Source organism: Sinohyriopsis cumingii, chromosome 2 (genome assembly GCF_028554795.1).
Source record: "Sinohyriopsis cumingii isolate HCF-2022 chromosome 2, ASM2855479v2, whole genome shotgun sequence".
Lineage (NCBI taxonomy): Eukaryota > Metazoa > Mollusca > Bivalvia > Unionida > Unionidae > Sinohyriopsis > Sinohyriopsis cumingii.
The window spans coordinates 6,548,706-6,575,859 of record NC_142962.1 but is presented as its reverse complement, the minus strand read 5'-3'; the positions used below and the strand labels follow the sequence as shown (position 1 = coordinate 6,575,859).

The window sequence follows — 27,154 nt, the reverse complement described above, 5'->3', positions numbered from 1 at the left end:
AGGAAAATCTTACCAGTGTTGTTTCAAAAGGATCAAAGTTAAAGTCTCGGTGACTGAAAGAAGAAAATGGTTTCCATTCAGTAACATTAGTTATTTATCACAGACCTGGAGACTTTGTAAATAGCTTGCACTTGGGGTCAGGAAGAAGCCTTTGATTTTGGTCACGAACACTGGCTGAAAGAAGAAAAGAGTTTTTGCACAAACTTTTTTATCAGCATACAGAACTAGTTAATGTGGGACGCTTGTTGGGACACTTGTATATTGTGCCATTCACTGCATTTTTCTTGGAACTAATCTTTCTTATGATGACTGTCACTTAAACTTAGATCATATAACTATGTTCCCTCTTGGTAAAGAGGGGTGGTTAATTAGCTTTGGCTATTGTTATCTAGAGGATGACCTCACTTGATTTTATTGCCCGGTGTGAGTGGATAGATAGAACATGAACAGAGAACTGAGCATAACTACTGAAGAGAAATAATACAAGAGAATAACAATTTAATCAATGACATAAACTAATAGTGTCAGCTTCAATTCAAACAAATTAAAATTTACAGAATTTCATTAGCAGTGTTCTATTTTTGATTCATTTCATCATGATAACGAGAGTGGTGAAACAAGCACAATGTCCATGCCTGATTTGCATCACCTAGCATCGCTTCCCATCTTTGTCTATGTGTATCTCACATATCCCCACCTTTATGTGTATACGTTTGATATTTCTATTGTTGATCCTTCTATTCTAACCGCTTGATCTCTTAGCCAGACTTCTGTCTTTTGGACTGTCCCAGACTGTTCCAGAGAGCTGTTTCCCTGAATGACAAGATTACCTGAGTGGTAATCCTAATTCTCTATTTGTATCACCTTTTATACTTATTTAAAATTCTCTCACATTCATTACTCAGAAAGCATTAACTAGCTATCCAAACACTGCACAAATTCTGACATAAGGTAGCTGTAATGGTTAATGGTCCTTATAAATTTAGACTATTATGAGTAAGGTACAATCGTTATCTTTGTTACAAATGACCCCTGTAATGTACATCTAAGTCTAGCCTAATTTGATAGATCATCACCCTCATTTCACAGCAACAGACAATAGATTAACATGTGAGCAGTGCATATAAATAAACATTCCCTTATCTCTGCATACACTACCACATGACTCAGACATCCAACCTAGTCAGTTCCACTTGATAAGAGTCACTAACTTCTAGCTCATGGCAATCCCTAACCTACAAGATTCTTTAAGCATTAAAAAATCAGATATAAATATGCAATTGTCATTAACTCACAATAATCAGCATAGTCCTAACAGACAAAGGAAATTAATTCATATAACCCTATGAAATCCTACACATCTGAAAATTTGGATTGCATGCAACCAGTCAGTTTAATTAATGAACTAGTAACTATAAAATTAAAGAAATAAATTGCATAAACAACTCTAGCATATAAACATATTTCCATGAAACTGAATATCAAACACATTTGCATAAAACAAAACAAACAAAACAGAAAATTGCATGAAAAATTTAAATTGTGTACCATAATGCTCTTCTTTCCAAGAAAATATGCATCCTAGCACTAAAGCCTGTCATTGCCTCCAAGACAGCCACCTGGTCCCCTAACTTGTCTTAACGAAGTAGAACTACTTTTTAGTTCTCCCCGGAGTCAAACGAGTATTGCTTCTCTTGCAGGAAAATCTCGGACTGAGGAAATTCACCCAAATTCATTACTTTAAATTCAACATTTCTTCCAGTGTGTACGCCTTAAGTTAAACTGACCAATCGTAATCAGTCATTCCTAATTTTTTTCCCAAGATAATTATCACTTCTGACAGATTTTGACAGCCTAGAATGTGAGAAATAAGACACATTCAGACTTCCTTTTGTTAAATGATTATTCAATATGGCGTTCCCATTAAGCGGGTTTAATTGGTCAGCATCTTAATGTTTACTTTCCCAGGATGGCTTTGCAATGCCCAGGTCAATTCTAAATTAGCGTAGATGCTGGCCTCCCCCTCCCCCACGAAATGTATCAACTGACATAGGATAAGGTCGATGTGACCCTTCACATAAAACTTGCTGGCTTGACTGTACTAAAATTTTAATGTACTACACAATGTATTCAGTTTTAATGTTCAATGCTTATTCAAAATTTGACACATTACAGATGATATGTGAAAATATTCTCTCTCTCTCTCTCTCTCTCTCTCTTTTACCACTTATGAATTTTGAGCTTTAGTACTTGAAGGATTATTTAAAGTTATGAATAGCAAAGTATCATCTGACTTGGATTACATCCAGCAGTACTTAAATTCCATAAATTTGATTGGATGAAATTCAAGTCTGACATGACCTTGAACAATGAAATACATGTCTAAGTTGTGACTTTCAGATTGGTCGAATTCAGTCAATGACATTTGATTCAATACCAAATGTGCTACTCACACATACCTTGTAACAACTCAATGAAATTTGACCATGGAACATTCATTTTAATATGATACAGTATCAGTCTTTAGACATTAAAATCAGTTTTATCATCACTATTGATCATAGACTATAAGAGCCTATGTGATGGCCTGTCATCCTTTATCTGTTCATCTGTCCATGAGCACAAGTTTGTTATCTCTGCACCATGCCTATGTGATGGCCTGTCATCCTTTATCTGTTCATCTGTCCATGAGCACTAGTTTGTTATCTCTGCTCCTTTTAGGCCATTGGGAGAATTGATATGAAACTTTACATGTATTGCTGGTCCTAAGCAAAAATGGTGCCTCGCAGGTGTCTGAAATGACCACCACAGTGTCCCTCTTTAAAACCTTGTTGGCACTATTCGTACTCATAGTTGTATTGACATTAGGTTTTCTTATTATTTCTTGTTGATCCTAAATGAAAATGGTGCCCCATGGACATTCATTATGTCTTCAAAGGTATTGATCTTGAAAAGTCTTGTTATTGTGATCAAAATGTTTGCCTCTACGTTACAGCATTGTCTAGAAATGTTGCACAACAAGTAAAAGTGTGTTATAGGTGAAAGAGACAGTCAGCCATGTAAAAGTCCAAACAGTCTACACAGAAGTAATAAAAAGGAATATTTAGATGCATGGCTATGCTTGGAATAAAGGAAAGGCAGCAGTTTATTGAATGTAAAGATGATCTGAATTTTGAGTATGGCCAATGGCAGGAGAGATGATTTTTCCCACCACATGAATTAAAATAAAAAAAAGCAGCATAAAGATCACATCATGCTGAGAGATATAGCAAGAAGTAACTTACTTCAGGGGAGTTTTGTACAGCAGAAACTGAACTGGAGGTCACAAAGGTTGATTTGTACAAGACAGACTTTTTGGTTTTGCATACTGTTTCCTTTGCTGCACCAGAGCCACACTTCTAAACTTTTCAAATGTATATTTCCAAATCGTCCATAGCAATACATAATATTTCATTACTACTTAATGAAAATTGGTCTCACTTAGAAAAAAATATCTGCTGTCTGACTGGGGATGCCTTTTTAGGATTGGAATGCCTGTACATCATCAGTATCTCAGGTGAATTCATGTATTAGTGATGTCCATGCATCTTGTTTAGATTCTGACTTGATATATGGGTTTATATTAGCAAGACTTTGCACAAAGTCATTAACATGTGAGATTCATGCTTATTAATAAAGTGATTGTGCATAAAATTGGCTGAGGTTGTTACCTCTATGGGTCGTCAAGAGCCACACAGATTAACGAGCAAGATCCACACAGATTAATTAGCAAGAGCCACAGATTAATGGGGAAATGAGCAAGAGCCACAGATTAATGAGTTTATCTTGCATTTTGATTTACTAAGGTGGTTGCCACTCCTAAATTCATATTTCTGGTAAGATTTTTTTATAAAACTTGATAGAGGATCTCAGCTTCTTAATGAGCAATAGCCATGCAGATTAATGAGCAAGAGCCACACAGATTAATGAGCAAGAGCCACACAGATTAATGAGCAAGAGTCATACAGATTAATAAGCAAGAGCCACACAGATTAATGAGCAAGAGTCATTAATGAGCAAGAGCCATGCAGATTAATGAGCAAGAGCCATACAGATCAATGAGCAAGAGTCATATTAATGAGCAAGAGCCATGCAGATCAATGAGCAAGAGCCATACAGATTAATGAGCAAGAGTCATAGAGATTAATGAACAAGAGCCATACAGTTTAATGAGCAAGAGTCATACAGATCAATGAGCAAGAGTCATACAGATTAATGAGCAAGAGTCATACAGATCAATGAGCAAGAGCCATACAGATTGATCAGGTCATCTTGCATTTAATGGCTGAGGTTGTTGCCACTCTTGTTTCTGGTCAGGTTTGGAATAAAACTTGTATCATCAAGATTTTCAGCCATTTCCATTCAGATTATGATTCATGCATATTAACGAGGCAGTTATGCATCTGATTGGAAGAGCTTGTTCAATGTTACCAATACAGAGGCAGTATTTCTGATCAGATTTTGATCTACCATATTAGTCTTGTGACTTGAAGATGTTGGATGAGTTTTACTATCCGTCAGACCCACACATATTTTGGGAAAGTTTTGCTATATTATAGTAGTTGGTATGGCAATTATATTGCCTCCAGTTTTTCTGAATGTTTGAATTACCCAGTACATGCATAAGATCTCTTGTAATAAACTTAGAAAATGTCTGGTTGGAATTTATGACATTACCCATAATGAAACAATTTTTTTCTTACTGAGAATTTTCCTTATTGATATGAAACTTATCTCCAAGTGTTCACCCAGGTGCAAACAGTGTCACTCCAACAAGCCATAACATAGCTGCAAACAGTGTCACTCCAACCTGCCATAACATAGGCTGCAAGCAGATCTGACATAGCTTTACTAAACAGCTCACATTTTCTTCCTCAGATTGAGATTTTTTACTTTTTTATTGCTTGGTTTGGAATTGTGAGGATTTCTTTAACTAAATATTAAGCATGCATTAGGGAATAAAATGCAGTCATAATAACCAGCATTTTCTTGAAATTAGTTTTGTTTTGTCTGAGGAAAATTTGAGTATTTAGTGAACTTACTTATATTTGAAGATTAAAAAGACTCTGGCTCAGTGCAGTTTGAAATTAAAGAGTTATTTTTTAACCTCTGTATTAAATATATATCCCATAAAAATCACATTATGGTCAGAAATATTGTAAACAAGAGGAAAATGTTTGAGAAATTTATTGAAATTGGAACCTGGCACTAGGCTCAAAGTCCACAAACATTGGCAGTTTTGATTAGAATATAGATATGCTTATTGAACACTCAAGAATTTTCTTAACTTGAGTCCCACTCCTAGACTTCAAAACTTTAAATAATCTGGTTTAACCCCATGTATCCTATCAATTTTGGGATTTTGGGCTTGAGCTTTGTGCTGTCTGGAAGTTTAAAGAATATGGGGCTATGATAGATAGTCACAGAACAATCTCACACAAAAATTGAACTCTGACTCGAAACACCAGCATTAAATTCATACTCCAAGTTATTAACTTTAACACTTTGGCGTGTGTAGATATATCAATAATTATATAATTAGTTGATCCCAGTTGGGGGTGGGTGGGAGGATTGTAACCTTGGGTAGGAGGATTGTAACCTTGGGTAGGAGGATTGTAACCTTGGATGGGAGGATTGTAACCTTGGTTCAAGCAAAGGTTTGGAAGATCATAATATTTTAATATTAGGAAAAGTTCAGGTTTTGTGTCAACTAAGTTTCACAATCATGGGACAAGGATCATAGTGTTTCTTTGAAATCATAATTAGAATAAGCTTGTGTGGAGCCTGATCTGCTTATCCCATTGACACATAGACCCTGATATCCATATGATTCCATTGATACATAGACCTTGATATCCCTATGATTCCATTGTCACATAGACCCTGATATTCCTTTCATCCCATTGACACATTGACCCTGATATCCGTATGATCCCATTGACACATAGACCCTGATATCCCTTTGATCCCATTGAGAAATAATCTTTGATTTGCTGATCCTGTTTACGCATAGACGCTGATCTACTGATCACACTGACATGTGGACTGATCTGCCTCTTCCACATGTAGGCCCTGATCTCCAGATAATACTGCTCTGCAGATGGTAAGCTGATGATCAGCTGACACGTAGAACCTGGTCTGCTGATCACACTGATGTGTCAACTGTGTAGACTCTGGTCTGCCAATCCTGCTGACAAGGAGAGCCTGATCTGCTGAACCAGCAGATGTGTAGACTCTTGTCTGCCAACCATTCTGGCGAGGGGCCCTGAGTGGCCGAGTGGTCTAAAGCGCTTTTCGTTACGGATCACTGCCATCTCACCTGTCTGCGGTGGTTCGAGTCACGGATTCAGCCAATGTGGGTATGTGAGAAAGCTTGCCAGTAGCTTCTCGTGGGTCAGTGGTTCTTTCCGGGGTTTTCCCGGGTTCTTCCTCCACCATTAATACTGGCCGCCATGTATAGCCTATCATGTGCTGAAAAAAGGCGTTAAACCCCACAACAACAACAACCATTCTGACGTGTAGACTTTGTTCTGTACTGTTTATATTTTACAACTGGATGTATGTTACATGCATATGAGCATATATAGTAATGAATGCCTTTATAAAAGGTGCGTGTGTAATTTGGATTTTAAATGTAGCTTTAACAATTTTTCAGTCATATCGCTATGTTTGCAATGTGACATTTTATAGTGATGTCTAGCACTGGGACATCATGCCGCAGACATGTAGCATGATGTCCCACCCAGTCACATTATCCTGACTTCAGGCTGACCAGTCCTAACTCTAACCTCTTAATGCTGAGCACCAAGTGAGGCAGCTGTTAATACCATTTTTGTAAGTCTTTGTATGACATGGCTGGGGATCGAACCCACAACCTCCCGCATCCAATTCAGACGCTCTAACCACTAGGCCACCAGAGCAGTCTTTATATAAGGTACTATAGTAAGAAATATTGAAGAGTTAATGTACCCTGAAATGTAACAGTAGCACTCTACCTGGATTTATTTCATCCAGTTAGGGTTATAAAGGTTCACCATGCCTGTCTGACTGTACTTATAAATTTAGCAGATGAAAATTACACACTGTATGTACTTGCTTATAAGATGAGTCCAACTGTTAACCTTACAAACCCAAATCTGCCATTGCTTAATGTACTGGCAGATATTGTTCTGTGCAGTTTGTTAGGATCAGTAATCAGTAGAACAAACAGACAGACCCGGATATGCTGGTGCATTATGTTCTGGCAGGTTCTTTGTTGTTTGCAGTGTAAATGACTTATAAATGAGTGTATACGGTAGAGGAAATCCTTTTTTTTTTTAGTTACAAGACATCTGTTTGCTAGAGCCTGTGTGTGTTTATTCATTGTAAAACCCCAGCCTTAGCTTCTAAAATTCTTCAGACTTGTAGATGCAACATTTTTGCATTTATAACAGTATATTTGAGAGTGTTCTGTTGCTTATAATTTTGTAATTTCTTTGTATGGAATTGAACAATGATATTTAGTGTGAAAGAAGGCAAAATAGCATGACAAATGAGACCAGAATTTAAATATGAAAAGTATTTCTTAATTCCTTTATTCTGTCTTTCAGGAGAAAATGGTGACATAAAAGATGAGGGTGAGTTTCCAAATGTGCTTTTTCTAATGCACAAGTGGTTCATGACTTCTGTGGAATTGGCAGAGGCTTTTCTAGACCTGTATCCTTTCTTTTTGGTTGGAATAGTTACATGAAAAATGGTGGGATTTGAATCTGAGTTGAACCTGAACTTTCATATGTATCATCTATAAATTGAGACATGTAAACTGCTTGAGAGAGCTAATACCAGCAGTTTTTTAAAACATTTAAACAGGTTACCATTTTTTTCTATTCGTGACTTAAAAACTTGTAGATGCTAAGTTTACTGCTACTGAATGTTTGTTTGATAGTTTGATTTTTAATGATGACAGTTGGTTGCCATTTATTCAGTGTCATAGACTGGTTCCATAGATATTGTTAGACTTAAACCAAGTTTTGAATGTTATGATGAAGTGAATGAAAATTAAATAACCAGTCTGTGATACAGCAGCAGTGGTGGCTGGTTATCAGTGCTAACCTAATAGAGACTGTCAAAGCTTTTTAGTAATGCACAAAACCTAGCATCTGTATGTTTTTACTTCACAGATCGAAACTAGAAACCTATTTTATTGATACATATTTTATCTATTATATTACTCAAAGATTTTCTCATGATCAATTATCAGAGAAAATCATGCTGGCTAATTTCAAGCATACTGTACAAAAATTATTTACATCACTATTACAACAGTTCCAATTGAGAAATGTAGAAATATTATATAAAAGTAGTTGTGAAAAGTCAAATATTGAGAAAAAATTTCTTGATTTTTGTGGAATAGTATACATAAATTAAAAATCCACTATTCCAGTGCACATTACTCATGATGAATTTCTCAAAATTAAGCACTAAATTTAGTGAAGAGGTGGGTTGTCAAGAACAACCAACAGCATTACTGCTACCATCAGACCAGTGTTGGTCAGCTGCCATGGTGTGTCCTTGGGCAAGGCACTTTGCTCCAGTTGCCTCAGTATTAAATGACTTACTTGGTTATTTCAGTTGAAAATAATGGGTTTTGTTGCTGCCACAGCTTGTGATGAAGACTAATAGGACAAATTTTTTTCTTTTGTCAAGAAAGAAATGCACAAAAACTGTTTATCAGGTGCTTTTTAAAACTGCACAACCAGGAAGTATCAGTAAGAATTTTGTGAGTTCTACTCATTCTGAATTTAATTCCAAGCATATTTACAGCAATAATTTTCTAATACTTCAAAACTTTGAAATAGGATTTAGACATGTATTGTGGCAACAACTTCAGTGTCAAATTTCCTGTGATATATATATATATATATATATATATATATATATATATATATATATATATATATATATATATATATATATATAAAGAACACAAATCATATGGCGAATAACAATCCTTTCAAGTGCACTGCATCCAGCAAGGGATCACGTGTGTCAGGGATTGATTAAGATAAAAACAATAAACTGACAATAAACAGTGCACAACTAGTATCTAGCTAGCAGATATGTTCCAATATCAGCAACAAGCTGAAATAAAATAGTTGACAGATGATAGAGTTAAACAGTTGAATTCCTGTAGAAACAGCCATGTAAAGTTTCACAAACACAACCGTTTTTCTGTTTTATTTGTTTGTCTTGTCTATGTTTTGTATTTGCCTTTGAAAAAGACTCTTTAATGGGTCAAAATCGCTCAGTTTAGCTAGATACTAGTTTCGCACTGTTTGTTGTCAGTTTATTGCATATATGTGTGTGCATATATATATATATATGTGTGTGTTTATATTCTAATAAGATAAGATTGAACAAATTCAACGGGATGCACTGTATTTCTGTACTTCTTTGCAACAATTTACTTTGTTTTTAGCCACTTGTAACTACATTGACTCTAAGTGTAGGCACAGAACCTTGACAGCCACTTGTAACTACATTGACTCTAAGTGTAGGCACAGAACCTTGACAGCCACTTGTAACTACATTGACTCCAAGTGTAGGCACAGAACCTTGACAGCCACTTGTAACTACATTGACTCCAAGTGTAGGCACAGAACCTTGACAGCCACTTGTAACTACATTGACTCTAAGTGTAGGCACAGAACCTTGACAGCCACTTGTAACTACATTGACTCCAAGTGTAGGCACAGAACCTTGACAGCCACTTGTAACTACATTGACTCCAAGTGTAGGCACAGAACCTTGACAGCCACTTGTAACTACATTGACTCCAAGTGTAGGCACAGAACCTTGACAACCACTTGTAACTACATTGACTCTAAGAGTAGGCACAGAACCTTGACAGCCACTTGTAACTACATTGACTCTAAGTGTAGGCACAGAACCTTGACAGCCACTTGTAACTACATTGACTCTAAGTGTAGGCACAGAACCTTGACAGCCACTTGTAACTACATTGACTCCAAGTGTAGGCACAGAACCTTGACAGCCACTTGTAACTACATTGACTCCAAGTGTAGGCACAGAACCTTGACAGCCACTTGTAACTACATTGACTCTAAGTGTAGGCACAGAACCTTGACAGCCACTTGTAACTACATTGACTCCAAGTGTAGGCACAGAACCTTGACAGCCACTTGTAACTACATTGACTCCAAGTGTAGGCACAGAACCTTGACAGCCACTTGTAACTACATTGACTCCAAGTGTAGGCACAGAACCTTGACAACCACTTGTAACTACATTGACTCTAAGAGTAGGCACAGAACCTTGACAGCCACTTGTAACTACATTGACTCTAAGTGTAGGCACAGAACCTTGACAGCCACTTGTAACTACATTGACTCCAAGTGTAGGCACAGAACCTTGACAGCCACTTGTAACTACATTGACTCTAAGTGTAATCACAGAACCTTGACAGCCATTTGTAACTACATTGACTCTAAGTGTAGGCACAGAACCTTGACATTCTGTACCAGAAGTACACTAGAGAAAGGGCTATTATAGTAAATCTTTGCTGTGTGTTTCACTCCAGATGACATTTTACAGACAGATTTACAGCACTGGGATTTATGTTGGTGGCTCTTTTTGTTTCTAGTGGCAAGCTTTCTCACAGACCATGTTGGGCAAGTCTTAGATTCAAACCCACATGGATGGGTGAGATATCAGTGATTTATAAAGGTGTGTGCCTTAGCCAATTAGGCCACCCAGGGCTCCTATTCTGTTGGTTAGAGAATGTATGAGAAAAAATGCATTTCATTAACCTTAGCCAGGGAACAGAAATAGTAAAATATATGTAAGTGGGTCTTTTTCTTCATGTAGATTAGGGTAGGGGTAGGGGTATGGTAAATACTCCTTCAGCTTCATTAAAGTGGTCAAAAAGGACCCTGCTGCAAGACACAATAATAATAATCTATGTCTGCAGTAAATAATCTAATTCCAGTTGGGTTTTTTGCCCATTGTAAAAGCATTTAGTGTGTGATTCACTGATAATAAGAGCTGTTTGAATAATTGACTGGTTATTGAGTTATATTAAACAGGCTTTATTTCCTGGTCTGATTTAGCAAAATGTGTCTGAAAAAAATTATATTCACAATAAATTTGTCTGAAACTCTGTTGAAATTCTTGTCAGTGCCTAAATCAGTCAGTCTTGTACAAGTGCAGGAGTCCCTTATGTGCACTGGAAACTAATTCATGTTGTATGTCTTGAACTGTTTTATGTGTTTATACTCTGCCAGGGAAAATCTTTTAATAGAGGGATGCATGTGTTTTGTAGAACAGAACTGGAGGTCTTACTGGGTTTGCTATTTTCAAACATTTACCAGAACAGGACATGCAGTTTTTCTGGGTTTACTATTTTCAAACATTAACCAAAATAGGACAGGTGGTCTTACTGGGTTGCTATGCTCAAACATTTACCAGAACAGGACTGGATGTCTTGCTCAGTTTGCTATGTTCAAACCTTTACCAGAACAGGACTGGAAGTCTTTCTGAGTTTGCTATTTACAAACCTTTACCAGAACAGGACTGGATGTCTTTCTGAGTTTGCTATTTACAAACCTTTACCAGAACAGGACTGGAAGTCTTTCTGAGTTTGCTATTTACAAACCTTTACCGGAACAGGACTGGAAGTCTTTCTGAGTTTGCTATTTACAAACCTTTACCAGAACAGGACTGGATGTCTTTCTGAGTTTGCTATTTACAAACCTTTACCAGAACAGGACTGGAAGTCTTTCTGAGTTTGCTATTTACAGACCTTTACCAGAACAGGACTGGAAGTCTTTCTGAATTTGCTATTTACAAACCTTTACCAGAACAGGACTGGAAGTCTTTCTGAGTTTGCTATTTACAAAACTTTACCAGAACAGGACTGGATGTCTTTCTGAATTTGCTATTTACAAACCTTTACCAGAACAGGACTGGAGGTCTTGCTGAGTTTGCTATTTACAAACCTTTCCCAGAACAGGACTGGATGTCTTTCTGAGTTTGCTATTTACAAACCTTTACCAGAACAGGACTGGCTGTCTTTTTGAGTTTGCTATTTACAAACCTTTACCAGAACAGGACTGGATGTCTTTCTGAGTTTGCTATTTACAAACCTTTACCAGAATAGGACTGGAGGTCTTGCTGAGTTTGCTATTTACAAACCTTTACTAGAACAGGACTGGAAGTCTTTCTGAGTTTGCTATTTACAAACCTTTACCAGAACAGGACTGGATGTCTTTCTGAGTTTGCTATGTTCAAACCTTTACCAGAACAGGACTGGATGTCTTTCTGAGTTTGCTATTTACAAACCTTTACCAGAACAGGACTGGATGTCTTTCTGAGTTTGCTATTTACAAACCTTTACCAGAACAGGACATGCAGTTTTTCTGGGTTTGCTATTTTCAAACATTAACCAAAATAGGACAGGTGGTCTTACTGGGTTGCTGTGCTCAAACCTTTACCAGAACAGGACTGGAAGTCTTTCTGAGTTTGCTATTTACAAACCTTTACCAGAACAGGACTGGATGTCTTTCTGAGTTTGCTATTTACAAACCTTTACCAGAACAGGACTGGAAGTCTTTCTGAGTTTGCTATTTACAAACCTTTACCAGAACAGGACTGGAAGTCTTTCTGAGTTTGCTATTTACAAACCTTTACCAGAACAGGACTGGATGTCTTTCTGAGTTTGCTATTTACAAACCTTTACCAGAACAGGACTGGAAGTCTTTCTGAGTTTGCTATTTACAAACCTTTACCAGAACAGGACTGGATGTCTTTCTGAATTTGCTATTTACAAACCTTTACCAGAATAGGACTGGAGGTCTTGCTGAGTTTGCTATTTACAAACCTTTCCCAGAACAGGACTGGATGTCTTTCTGAGTTTGCTATTTACAAACCTTTACCAGAACAGGACTGGCTGTCTTTTTGAGTTTGCTATTTACAAACCTTTACCAGAACAGGACTGGATGTCTTTCTGAGTTTGCTATTTACAAACCTTTACCAGAATAGGACTGGAGGTCTTGCTGAGTTTGCTATTTACAAACCTTTACTAGAACAGGACTGGAAGTCTTTCTGAGTTTGCTATTTACAAACCTTTACCAGAACAGGACTGGATGTCTTTCTGAGTTTGCTATGTTCAAACCTTTACCAGAACAGGACTGGATGTCTTTCTGAGTTTGCTATTTACAAACCTTTACCAGAACAGGACTGGATGTCTTTCTGAGTTTGCTATTTACCAACCTTTACCAGAACAGGACTGGAAGTCTTTCTGAGTTTGCTATTTACAAACCTTTACCAGAACAGGACATGCAGTTTTTCTGGGTTTGCTATTTTCGAACATTAACCAAAATAGGACAGGTGGTCTTACTGGGTTGCTATGCTCAAACATTTACCAGAACAGGACTGGATGTCTTGCTGAGTTTGCTATGTTCAAACCTTTACCAGAACAGGACTGGAAGTCTTTCTGAGTTTGCTATTTACAAACCTTTACCAGAACAGGACTGGATGTCTTTCTGAGTTTGCTATTTACAAACCTTTACCAGAACAGGACTGGAAGTCTTTCTGAGTTTGCTATTTACAAACCTTTACCAGAACAGGACTGGCTGTCTTTTTGAGTTTGCTATTTGCAAACCTTTACCAGAACAGGACTGGAAGTCTTTCTGAGTTTGCTATTTACAAACCTTTACCAGAACAGGACTGGATGTTTTTCTGAGTTTGCTATTTACAAACCTTTACCAGAACAGGACTGGATGTCTTGCTGAGTTTGCTATTTACAAACCTTTACGAGAACAGGACTGGATGTCTTTCTGAGTTTGCTATTTACAAACCTTTACCAGAACAGGACTGGATGTCTTTCTGAGTTTGCTATTTACAAACCTTTACCAGAATAGGACTGGAGGTCTTGCTGAGTTTGCTATTTACAAACCTTTACTAGAACAGGACTGGAAGTCTTTCTGAGTTTGCTATTTACAAACCTTTACCAGTACAGGACTGGATGTCTTTCTGAGTTTGCTATTTACAAACCTTTACCATAACAGGACTGGATGTCTTTCTGAGTTTGCTATTTACAAACCTTTACCAGAACAGGACTGGATGTCTTGCTGAGTTTGCTATGTTCAAACCTTTATCAGAATTGGACTGGATGTCTTTCTGAGTTTGCTATTTACAAACCTTTACTAGAACAGGATTGGAAGTCTTTCTGAGTTTGCTATTTACAAACCTTTACCAGAACAGGACTGGATGTCTTTCTGAGTTTGCTATTTACAGACCTTTACCAGAACAGGACTGGATGTCTTTCTGACTTTGCTATTTACAAACCTTTACCAGAACAGGACTGGATGTCTTTCTGACTTTGCTATTTACAAACCTTTACCAGAACAGGACTGGATGTCTTGCTGAGTTTGCTATGTTCAAACCTTTACCAGAACAAGACTGGATGTCTTGCTGAGTTTGCTATGTTCAAACCTTTACCAGAACAGGACTGGATGTCTTTCTGACTTTGCTATTTACAGACCTTTACCAGAACAGGACTGGATGTCTTTCTGACTTTGCTATTTACAAACCTTTACCAGAACAGGACTGGATGTCTTGCTGAGTTTGCTATGTTCAAACCTTTACCAGAACAAGACTGGATGTCTTGCTGAGTTTGCTATGTTCAAACCTTTACCAGAACAGGACTGGATGTCTTTCTGACTTTGCTATTTACAAACCTTTACCAGAACAGGACTGGATGTCTTGCTGAGTTTGCTATGTTCAAACCTTTACCAGAACAAGACTGGATGTCTTGCTGAGTTTGCTATGTTCAAACCTTTACCAGAACAGGACTGGATGTCTTTCTGAGTTTGTTATTTACAAACCTTTATCAGAATAGGACTGGATGTCTTGCTGAGTTTGCTATGTTTAAACCTTTATCAGAATAGGGCTGGATGTCTTTCTGAGTTTGCTATTTACAAACCTTTACCAGAACAGGACTGGATGTCTTTCTGACTTTGCTATTTACAAACCTTTACCAGAACAGGACTGGATGTCTTTCTGACTTTGCTATTTACAAACCTTTACCAGAACAGGACTGGATGTCTTTCTGAGTTTGCTATTTACAAACTTTTACTAGAACAGGACTGGAAGTCTTTCTGAGTTTGCTATTTACAAACCTTTACCAGAACAGGACTGGATGTCTTTCTGACTTTGCTATTTACAAACCTTTACCAGAACAGGACTGGATGTCTTGCTGAGTTTGCTATGTTCAAACATTTACCAGAACAGGGCTGGAGGTCTTTCTGAGTTTGCTATTTACAAACCTATACTAGAACAGGACTGGAGGTCTTGCTGAGTTTGCTATTTACAAACCTTTACCAGAACAGGACTGGAGGTCTTGCTGAGTTTGCTATTTACAAACCTTTACCAGAACAGGACTGGAGTCCTTTTTGAGTTTGCTATTTACAAACCTTTACCAGAACAGGACTGGATGTCTTTCTGAGTTTGCTATGTTCAAACATTTACCAGAACAGGACTGGAGGTCTTGCTGAGTTTGCTATTTACAAACCTATACTAGAACAGGACTGGAGGTCTTGCTGAGTTTGCTATTTACAAACCTTTACCAGAACAGGAATGGAGGCCTTTTTGAGTTTGCTATTTACAAACCTTTACCAGAACAGGACTGGATGTCTTGCTGAGTTTGCTATTTACAAACCTTTACCAGAACAGGACTGGAGGTCTTGCTGAGTTTGCTATTTACAAACCTTTACCAGAACAGGACTGGAAGTCTTTCTGAGTTTGCTATGTTCAAACATTTACCAGAACAGGACTGGAGGTCTTGCTGAGTTTGCTATTTACAAACCTTTACCAGAACAGGACTGGAGGTCTTGCTGAGTTTGCTATTTACAGACCTTTACCAGAACAGGACTGGATGTCTTTCTGAGTTTGCTATTTACAAACCTTTACCAGAACAGGACTGGATGTCTTTCTGAGTTTGCTATTTAGAAACCTTTACCAGAACAGGACTGGATGTCTTTCTGAGTTTGCTATATTCAAACATTTACCAGAACAGGACTGGATGTCTTTCTGAGTTTGCTATTTACAAACCTTTACTAGAACAGGACTGGATGTCTTTCTGAGTTTGCTATTTACAAACCTTTACCAGAACAGGACTGGAGGTCTTGCTGAGTTTGCTATTTACAAACCTTTACCAGAACAGGACTGGAGTCCTTTTTGAGTTTGCTATTTACAAACCTTTACCAGAACAGGACTGGAGGTCTTGCTGAGTTTGCTATTTACAAACCTTTACCAGAACAGGACTGGATGTCTTTCTGAATTTGCTATTTACAGACCTTTACCAGAACAGGACTGGAGGTCTTTCTGAGTTTGCTATGTTCAAACATTTACCAGAACAGCACTGGATATCTTGCTGAGTTTGCTATTTACAAACCTTTACCAGAACAGGACTGGATGTCTTGCTGAGTTTGCTATTTACAAACCTTTACCAGAACAGGACTGGAGGTCTTGCTGAGTTTGCTATTTACAAAACTTTACCAGAACAGGACTGGAGGTCTTGCTGAGTTTGATATTTACAAACCTTTACCAGAACAGGACTGGATGTCTTTCTGACTTTGCTATTTACAAACCTTGACCAGAACAGGACTGGATGTCTTTCTGAGTTTGCTATTTACAAACCTTTACCAGAACAGGACTGGATGTCTTGCTGAGTTTGCTATTTACAAACCTTTACCAGAACAGGACTGGAGGTCTTGCTGAGTTTGCTATTTACAAACCTTTACCAGAACAGGACTGGAAGTCTTTCTGAGTTTGCTATGTTCAAACATTTACCAGAACAGGACTGGAGGTCTTGCTGAGTTTGCTATTTACAAACCTTTACCAGAACAGGACTGGAGGTCTTGCTGAGTTTGCTATTTACAGACCTTTACCAGAACAGGACTGGATGTCTTTCTGAGTTTGCTATTTACAAACCTTTACCAGAACAGGACTGGATGTCTTTCTGAGTTTGCTATTTAGAAACCTTTACCAGAACAGGACTGGATGTCTTTCTGAGTTTGCTATATTCAAACATTTACCAGAACGGGACTGGATGTCTTTCTGAGTTTGCTATTTACAAACCTTTACTAGAACAGGACTGGATGTCTTTCTGAGTTTGCTATTTACAAACCTTTACCAGAACAGGACTGGAGGTCTTGCTGAGTTTGCTATTTACAAACCTTTACCAGAACAGGACTGGAGTCCTTTTTGAGTTTGCTATTTACAAACCTTTACCAGAACAGGACTGGAGGTCTTGCTGAGTTTGCTATTTACAAACCTTTACCAGAACAGGACTGGATGTCTTTCTGAATTTGCTATTTACAGACCTTTACCAGAACAGGACTGGAGGTCTTTCTGAGTTTGCTATGTTCAAACATTTACCAGAACAGCACTGGATATCTTGCTGAGTTTGCTATTTACAAACCTTTACCAGAACAGGACTGGAGGTCTTGCTGAGTTTGCTATTTACAAACCTTTACCAGACCAGGACTGGAGGTCTTGCTGAGTTTGATATTTACAAACCTTTACCAGAACAGGAATGGAGGCCTTTTTGAGTTTGCTATTTACAAACCTTTACCAGAACAGGACTGGATGTCTTGCTGAGTTTGCTATTTACAAACCTTTACCAGAACAGGACTGGAGGTCTTGCTGAGTTTGCTCTTTACAAACCTTTACCAGAACAGGACTGGAAGTCTTTCTGAGTTTGCTATGTTCAAACATTTACCAGAACAGGACTGGAGGTCTTGCTGAGTTTGCTATTTACAAACCTTTACCAGAACAGGACTGGAGGTCTTGCTGAGTTTGCTATTTACAGACCTTTACCAGAACAGGACTGGATGTCTTTCTGAGTTTGCTATTTACAAACCTTTACCAGAACAGGACTGGATGTCTTTCTGAGTTTGCTATTTAGAAACCTTTACCAGAACAGGACTGGATGTCTTTCTGAGTTTGCTATGTTCAAACATTTACCAGAACAGGACTGGATGTCTTTCTGAGTTTGCTATTTACAAACCTTTACTAGAACAGGACTGGATGTCTTTCTGAGTTTGCTATTTACAAACCTTTACCAGAACAGGACTGGAGGTCTTGCTGAGTTTGCTATTTACAAACCTTTACCAGAACAGGACTGGAGGTCTTGCTGAGTTTGCTATTTACAAACCTTTACCAGAACAGGACTGGAGGTCTTTCTGAGTTTGCTATGTTCAAATCTTTACCAGAATAGGAGGAGATATCTTAATGAGGTTACAGTGTACAAACATTTTCCAGAACACAGTGGGTATGTGTGTCTTACTCAGTTTGCTGTGTACAGACATTTACTGGAATCTTTGTTTTAGCAAACCATGTCTGGTTCTTGCTCTTGCTAATCAATCAGCATATTATTAAATCATTTAAGAGTTACCTACAAAAACATAAAAACTAATTTAACAACTAAATAGATGTTCAAGCCATACATGAAATTTCAAGATTTCAGTTTTGACTGATGCTATAAAATTTGCATGCATCAGACCATTGTGTCCAGCCTAATTATGTAAGAATTGATAGCCTATCAGAAATTGCATGGAGAAAATATGCACACTGTCACGCTGTCTTGTGGCTAGGATGTCAGGCATCTTGACAAAGTCAAAGACTTTGATGATAAGACTGAGGTTACAAAAAAAGACATTTATGATAAAGGATCATACAGTTTTTGTCTCTACTGCATAAGCAGAATGTGATATCCCCTATGAAATGATCATGAACAGTTTTTTAAAACTGGGATGAACTGTTCAAGAATTATTCATGAACTGGGTTCAGGAACCATTCATGAAAGTTCATAACAATGTTCAGGAACTATTCATGAATATGTATGAACTGAAAATGGTAAATTCATGAAATTTTGAATTCATGAACTGTTCATGAACCAACACTTCACAAACTGTTCTTGAATAGTTCATGAAATATTCATGAACTGAATTCATGAACTGTTCATAAAAGTTCACAGATTTGGTCATCATCATTGCTCATGAACAAGTGCATGAACATGTGCATGAACTATGATGGACAAACTTTCTAATGAAAGATTCATGACTGTTCATGAACAGTTCCCATAACATGAACTATGATGGACAAACTTTCTAATGAAAGATTCATGACTGTTCATGAACAGTTCCCATAACAAATATGATCATCTGATGAATTCACAAATACCTATAGTAATATTTCCTACTGAATCATGAAATAAAATTGGGGGTGGGTTTTTTAAAAACAGTAAAAATGAAACATATATTATCATAAAAATAGGCTTCTTTAATTTCAGATAAATTTCTAAGAAGCAACAAAGAAGATGTAAATTGACAAGTGATCTTATTTTCTACTCTTCGCAACACTTTTTGTATGTTCTGTAATTCTTCTATGAAAATGTTTTGAGAGATACTGGGGCATTTGTGTTTAGCCAATTGTTCAAGCATATTTAATTTTCACATGTCATGGGACTGTCTTTTGGGGTTTCTCTTGACTTTAATGGTCTGTTTCCACCAAGACTGACCTGTTGGATAACTCTTCTTTTGTCAAGATCTTCAGGGCTGACAATTTAATCAAATCCCTTCCCATTCTCACTACTGAATGTCTCCATCTGTGACTTGAGCTGTTCCATCCAAGGACTGTTTGGATCTTTAACATTGCATTAGCAGGCACTATTTAATGTATCTTCCATCTTGGCCATAGGATCCTCCAGTTTTCAAATTTTCTTCCTTAACCTAGCAACTTTACCCACTATTTATTTTACTTTTCTGCTCTCTGATCTGAAAGAAAGATAAAGTTGAGTGTTTGCTCAAGTTTTGCAAGCCAGATCAGTACAATGGGAATACATCATAGTTTATTTGCAAGCCAGATCAGTACAGTGGGAATACATCATAGTTTATTTGCAAGCCAGATCAGTACAATGGGAATACATCATAGTTTATGCTTAAGCAGGACAATACATTCCATAGAACCCATGTTTTGACCATTCACTTCCTATTAGATAAATTCACTGTTAATTGCCTTGACCTTCAACCACAGCTATCAAAGTAGTGATGAAACAGTGGTGTGTCCCAAGCCTTCCTGTTCCCATCTTCCTTCTCAGCGTCAATGTGAGCTTCAAATTTACAAAGCCAAGATCTGCTATGCTGTCAGGTAAGAACATTAGCTTGTTTACAAGATAGTCAAATCTGATTGATCCAACACAAATTTTTGCTTTTACATGACATATTTACAAGATACAGTTAAATCTGATTAATCCAACACAAATTGTTGTGTTTACATGACATATTTACAAGATACAGTCAAATCTGATTGATCCAACACAAACTGTTGTGTTTACATGACATATTTACAAGATACAGTCAAATCTGATTAATCCAACACAAATTGTTGTGTTTACATGACATATTTACAAGATACAGTCAAATCTGATTGATCCAACACAAACTGTTGCTTTTATGTGACATATTTACAAGATACAGTTATATCTGATTGATCCAACACAAACTGTTTCTTTTACATGACATATTTACAAGATACAGTTATATCTGATTGATCCAACACAAACTGTTTCTTTTAAATGACATATTTACAAGATACAGTCAGATCTGATTAATCCAACACAAACTGTTTCTTTTGCATGATATATTTACAAGATACAGTTAAATCTGATTAATCCAACACAAACCAATGCTTTTACTTGACATATTTACAAGATACAATCAAATTTGATTAGTCCAACACAAATTGTTGCTTTTTACATGACATATTTACAAGATACAGTCAAATCTGATTAATCCAACACAAATTGTTGCTTTTACTTGATGTAATTACAAGATACAGTCAAATCTGATTATATTATGACAAAAGTTGAAATTGGTTCATAGTTTTGAAGGTAGTTCCATTCTGTTATAGGCTATTACTGCAATGTTTTACAACTAGAAACTACTTGTGTTGACAAGTCAAATTTAACTCTGAAAATGTTCAACCCTTGCTGGAAATAGCCATGCCTTTGTTTTATGGGAAATTAATATTGTGTAAGTCAGTTATTTCCCTTATTTTCTTCACTCTGAGAATTCCAGAATAACTGATACTGAAATCTTAACACAGGAATGTGGAGGAGGTGTGAGTAAACTGAATTTTTTCATTGAATTGAAAAGAGTTCTAAGTTGTATTTGACAGTTACAAATATGCCACAATAGTATAAATTGATGTATGATACAGTGTTGCAAGTACATTTGCCTCACAAATAGAAGCATTCCATGATAATTACATGGAGAGATTGATAAATAGACATAGTTATTAATCTTGATTACTTCCATTTTTCCATTCATATTAAAAATTATAATTATTACACTTCAGTTATGCACAGCATTTCTCTTACATTGATGGTGCTGAGGTTTTTGGACTCAAATTTAGGGAATTCAGTACATATCAGAAGTCAGCTATTGCTTTTGAAAAGATTAAATGCAAATTTAGGTAACTTTAGCTTTTGCATAATTTCACTACCATGATAATTGTTGTGTTTCAGTGTAAGTTTACTCATTGGTTCAAGTGGGAGGCAAAGATGGCATTATTTAGTCACTCAGCTTCGGATCAGTCAGACTTCTTGTCTAATAATAGGTCTGCAATTTTAATGATCTGCCATGAATATTAAAAGAGTCACATGACCAGCGGTGACTGAGTGATCTATCCTGCAATTGCAGCATTGCTTTGTTGCAAGTGGTTGCTAATTGCTAGTGTTTCATTTTTTAAATTTTGATTTGAGCCCAGCAGGTTGTTCATAATTTCATGCATGAATAATTAGTACAGAAATGGAGACTAGGTTTTGTCACCTGGCTCTGGATAATTGTCTGGATTGGAGTCAAAATTTAAAAAAAAGGCTGAAACAAGAGAACAAGTTGTTTGATATTGTGAACAAGAGCCTCCATTATGATCAATGTTCACCCCTGATGAAAAAAATATGTGCTTTTTCAGGAGCTGTGAATATTACATTATTAGAAAAGCTGAACTATAATACTTGCACCCTATGTTTGGTATAAAGTGCTGCTTTATCAGTGGTACATTATTATATAAGTGCTACTGGTTGATGGACCAGTTTGTGTAAAAATGGTGGTGCACTAAATTCTATAGTAAAGAAGTAGAACTTAAAGGAAATCAATGAAGCCAGTGGTTTTTTTGGAGGTGGCAAAATCAGCTTGCAGGAATCTACAGATTCATTATATCTTAGCATTTGAAAAGTGAAGAAAGCAGAGAAAGGAAATTGATAAGAAGAATGGAGGACTGATAGATGACTATGCAAGTAGAATTCAGTGTTTCATTTGAATTCGTACTCCCAAATGAAAAGTTGATATGTTTATCAAAATGAAAGATATCTACCAGAAATTTTAAGGCTGTTTTATCTTTTATTAATAATATACATGGGCCTGGTAAATACATTTATTTGATTTTCACTGATTTGTTTTTGAGTGTTTTGTAGGTATTTTGTCACATCTTTCCAAGACAGTAGTTGTAACTCTATATACATACACAAAGTGCATGCAGAAAGAATAGGAAATCATCTTTTTAAAACTGTATTTTTTGTATAACTAATGCTTGTGTGTATCAAGAATGATATTAATTCACAATGGTCATATTAGAAGATTATTATGTTGTTGTTGTTTTGAGTTTAGTGCCATTTCTGATGGTGACCAATATATCACCTCAGTAACAACCATCGACCCAGGCCCATGAATATTTTCCTGACTCTGTAAGGGTCACCATAAACAAGGACATTGTAATTATCCTTAAGAATTTGGATAATTTTTCAAATGAATGTTTTTTGCATAACATGCATTTAGCTGTTAGGGATAACTTAGAATATAGTACATAGCTCTGTTTGAAAGTTTGCAAGCCATTATTTCTGTCATCCTGTAATAATGCATATCTATCATATTTTGGTATGTCTGGTTCTATGTTAGTATATTTGCATATGGTATGTGCAAGAATTCTACAAAGCAGCATAATCTGTATACCTTTTGTAATTTATCCTGTATTTTATGAGTGAGTAATTACAATTATGATGATTTCACAGTGTTCTTAGAAACAACTTTCTACCGGTACTAATGTACAGTATTCAGAGAGATCTGCATAAAGTTAGATGATTTCTCTTCATAATCTAAGAAATGCACCGATGTTAACTTTTAATGCTATGTCATTATTCCTGTTTGCTGCAAAATTGAAAATAAAATGCTTTGATAGTTTATCATATAGTTACAAAATAGCTGTGCATTTTTGTTCTTCCTTTCTTCTGCACAGAATTATTTTAAATTCCCAAAATGCAAACTATTTGGATCATATTAGAACCTATACTATGTTTGGCCCTTTGCACTTTCAAGATGGACAAGAAAGGCTGTTATATTAGCAATTTCATGCTGATGTACTAAATTGAATTTGCAAAAAGATAGCATTTTTTTTAGTCTTTATTTTTACTGCTACTTTTAGTGACAGCAATTTTGTCATAAAAATACTGATATTGAATAATAAAAGAAATTGGATATGGCCTCTGTTATCTGGAGCTGGATGTTTGAGAAAATATTGGTAACCTGGACTAGAGAGATGTCTAGTATATAATAACATGCTTTTGTTTGTAACAGCAAGGCAAGTTAAGGTCATATTTTTTCAGTAATTTACATAAATTTCATACTAAGTGTCTTCATAAAATATCCTTTTTTTGCTCTACCTATTCCTCTACTTTTTCACAAATGGTAAAGACTGATTTTATGATTTTTATTTATCAATAGTTTATACAAAATATTTAAGGCAAATTACATACAAGATGGTATCACTTTTCTGATGGAAATGGTGGGATGGTGTCAACAATAAATGATCTGTTCATCAGTATAGTCAACAAGCACGCCCCTTTAAAAAATACACAGGATAAAGAAAGACCACCAGCCAAGCTGGATCTCCCCAGAAATTTTAGAAGCTATAAAGCAAAGAGACCAACTAAAATAGTAGGAAATCAAACTGAATATAGAGTTTAGAGGAATAAAGTTAATAAAATGATACATCAAGCCAAACAAGCACACTATAAAAAAGTGCTTGATGAAAACCAAAATAATCCCAAAGCTATCTGGAAAGTGTTTACAGGGTTTGGTGCAGGCAAATGTAAGAGTAAAGCTGAAACTTTATCCCTCAATCATGAGGGCATTTATACTGATAATCCAACTAACATCTCAAGTATTTTTAACAACTTTTTTGTTCATATTGCTGAAAAACTTAAAGAACCCAGAACTTCATCTGATCATCTGGAATCCAAACATTTTTGTGCTAAAAAACTACGGAACAATATAAAGTCTGAAATTCCTGAAATGAGTCCCAAATTTGGGTTGAAATATGTTTAAAAAATGGATGATTGTAAAGCTACAGGACTTGATATGATTGGACCAAGGCTACTAAAGGTAAGTGCACCTGCAATTGTAGAGAGTATAGCTTTCATTTGCAATTCAAGTATTAGGTCTAACAAATTTCCACAAACATGGAAAACTGCAAAGGTTACACCATTGCATAAAACAGGAACAAAAGATGATGTAAATAGCTACAGACCCATCTCTAGCCTTCCTTGTCTCTCCAAATTACTAGAAAAACATGTACATGATTCTTTTCTCAACTATTTGAACACTTTTGATCTTATTCATGATAATCAGTCTGGCTTTCAACAGAATCACTCCTGTGAAACTGTACTTGTAATTTTGATTGATAAATGGTTGAAAGCATTAGATCAAGGAGAAATGGTTGTCACTATTATGGTTGATTTTCATAAAGCATCTGATTTTGTAGACCATGAAATTTTGCTTGAAATACTAAACATCTATCAATGCAGTGAAAACTCCCTAAACTGGTTTACTTCTTACTTAACCGATAGAGTGCAAAAAGTATCTTTAAATGGTCAACTTTCTGAAAGTAAATATATTAATTGTGGAGTACCACAAGGCTCTATCCTTGGACCTCCGTTATTCATTCTGTTTATCAACGATTTACCTCTTAAGATTGGAACTTCAGTTTCTTCCACTGACCTCTATGCAGATGATACTACACTGTCTGAGACTGGTAAAACCAAAACGGTACTTGAAAAAACTTACAAGATGTTCTCAACAGACTTCAAGTATGGTGCATGGAAAACAGTATGATCATAAATACCGAAAAAATGAAAGCCCTACTAGTTACAACACAACAAAAACGAGCAAGGATAGATAGCGACAAACTCCAGGTTCTGTTTGACAATGTGAGCCTTAATATGACCTCTCAAGATAGAATTCTTGGTGTATTTGTGGATAATGTGAGCCTTAATATGACCTCTCAAGATAGAATTCTTGGTGTATTCGTGGATAACAATCTTACTTGGTCTATTCACATTAAACACATTTCAAAAAAAGGCTAATTCTTATCTTTGGCTGCTGAGGAAAATCAAAACATACATTCCTCTTCAGTATAGGGTCATCTTTTTAAAAAGTTATATTCAGCTGAACAGTTCTAGTACAAAAAATACTGCCTGCTTTTCTGTAATTTTGCATCATTTTCATAGCTGAATTTTTCAGTGCAGGATGATACTTTGTGTTTTATTTATGTTTATGTTTTCACTGATGCCTTTGCATGTGTTCCAGGCTTGATACTTTAAATTTTAAAATTACTTAATTATTTAGTGTCAAGCCAGACTCTTCACATCATGTTGTATATACTGTATATATTATACATAACATTTAGAAGGCCTCAATGTAGATTAGTTCTGTAACTAATTAAGTTACCTTCTCTAAAGAAAGTCTTTATTATTATTATTATTATTATTATTATTATTATTATTATTAATATACTACCTTAGTAAATTGAGCTGGACTTGAAGTAGCTGTTAAACAGCCTAAAGAAAAATATGTATTGCACTGGATGACTAAAGTCGTCCTCATCAACTCAGTGGACAAACCTATAATCAGCTCATTCATGCCACTATGTGTATCGTCTCATAATGAAAGTGGCAATACACAGCCCTTATGTTAAGGCCCTAAGATAACTAATACAAAGTCCCAAAATATTACTCTACCAACTTAAATCTCAAGAAATTAAAAACTAATTCTAAAACAAAACTTGAGGGGTGTGTCTGGGGGGAGTGGAATTCCTTTCTAGAAAACAATACCTACTGTATATGGTCTGGTGGTCCACAATGATAAACCTCCGAGATTATCAGTTCACCACGCAAACTTGAATGACTTAAGTATCAATAATCAAAATGACTTTTACTTTGCTGTAATCCGCATCCCTACACTATCTTACCTCTGTCTTTTTAATCTGACTAAAGTAATACCTGCCAATAAAGGACACTTGAGGAACCACATGTTCTTTATGGACCTCTGTTATTCATTCTATTTATCAACTATTTACCTCTTAAGATTGGAACTTCAATTTCTTCCACTGTCCTCTGTGCAGATGATACTACACTGTCTGAGATGGGTAAAACCAATATGGTACTTGAAAATAACTTACAAGATGCTCTCAACAGACTTTAAGTATGGTGCATGGAAAACAGTATGATCATAAATACCAAAAAAATGAAAGCCCTTCTAGTTACAACACAACAAAAACGAGCAAGGATAGATAGCGACAAACTCTAGGTTCTATTTGACAATGTGAGCCTCAATATGACCTCTTAAGATAGAGTTCTTGGTGTATTCGTGGATAACAATCTTACTTGGTCTATTCACGTTAAACATGTTTCAAAAAAGGTTAATTCTTATCTTTGGCTACTGAGGAAAATCAAAACGTACATTCCTCTTCAGTATAGGGTCATCTTTTATAAAAGTTATATTCAGCCACATCTGGGTTACTGTAATGTAATTTGGGGTAATACTTCTAATTCAAACATAACAACACTTTTAAGACTCCAAAAGAGGGCTTGCCATTTAATTCTAGATCAAAGTATAGACAATTTTCAGGATGCAATGAATAATATAAAGGTTTTAACAATACATGAAAGAATATTTCTTAGAAAGGACAAATTGATGTATAAAGTATACAGAAAAGACAT

General features: G+C 36.2%; 1 protein-coding gene across 6 annotated transcripts in view; it reads left to right on the top strand.

Annotated features, from left to right (window-relative positions):
• Positions 1-27,154, top strand: part of LOC149804287 (ras guanyl-releasing protein 3-like) — a 269,841-nt gene that overhangs the window by 139,245 nt on the left and 103,442 nt on the right. For all 6 annotated transcript variants that reach the window (XM_089938462.1, XM_089938456.1, XM_089938466.1 and 3 more), the window contains 2 exons: positions 7,629-7,734; positions 20,137-20,250. In XM_089938462.1, coding sequence (XP_089794588.1) covers positions 7,629-7,734; positions 20,137-20,250 — 220 coding nt within the window. The remainder of the gene's footprint in view (positions 1-7,628; positions 7,735-20,136; positions 20,251-27,154) is intronic.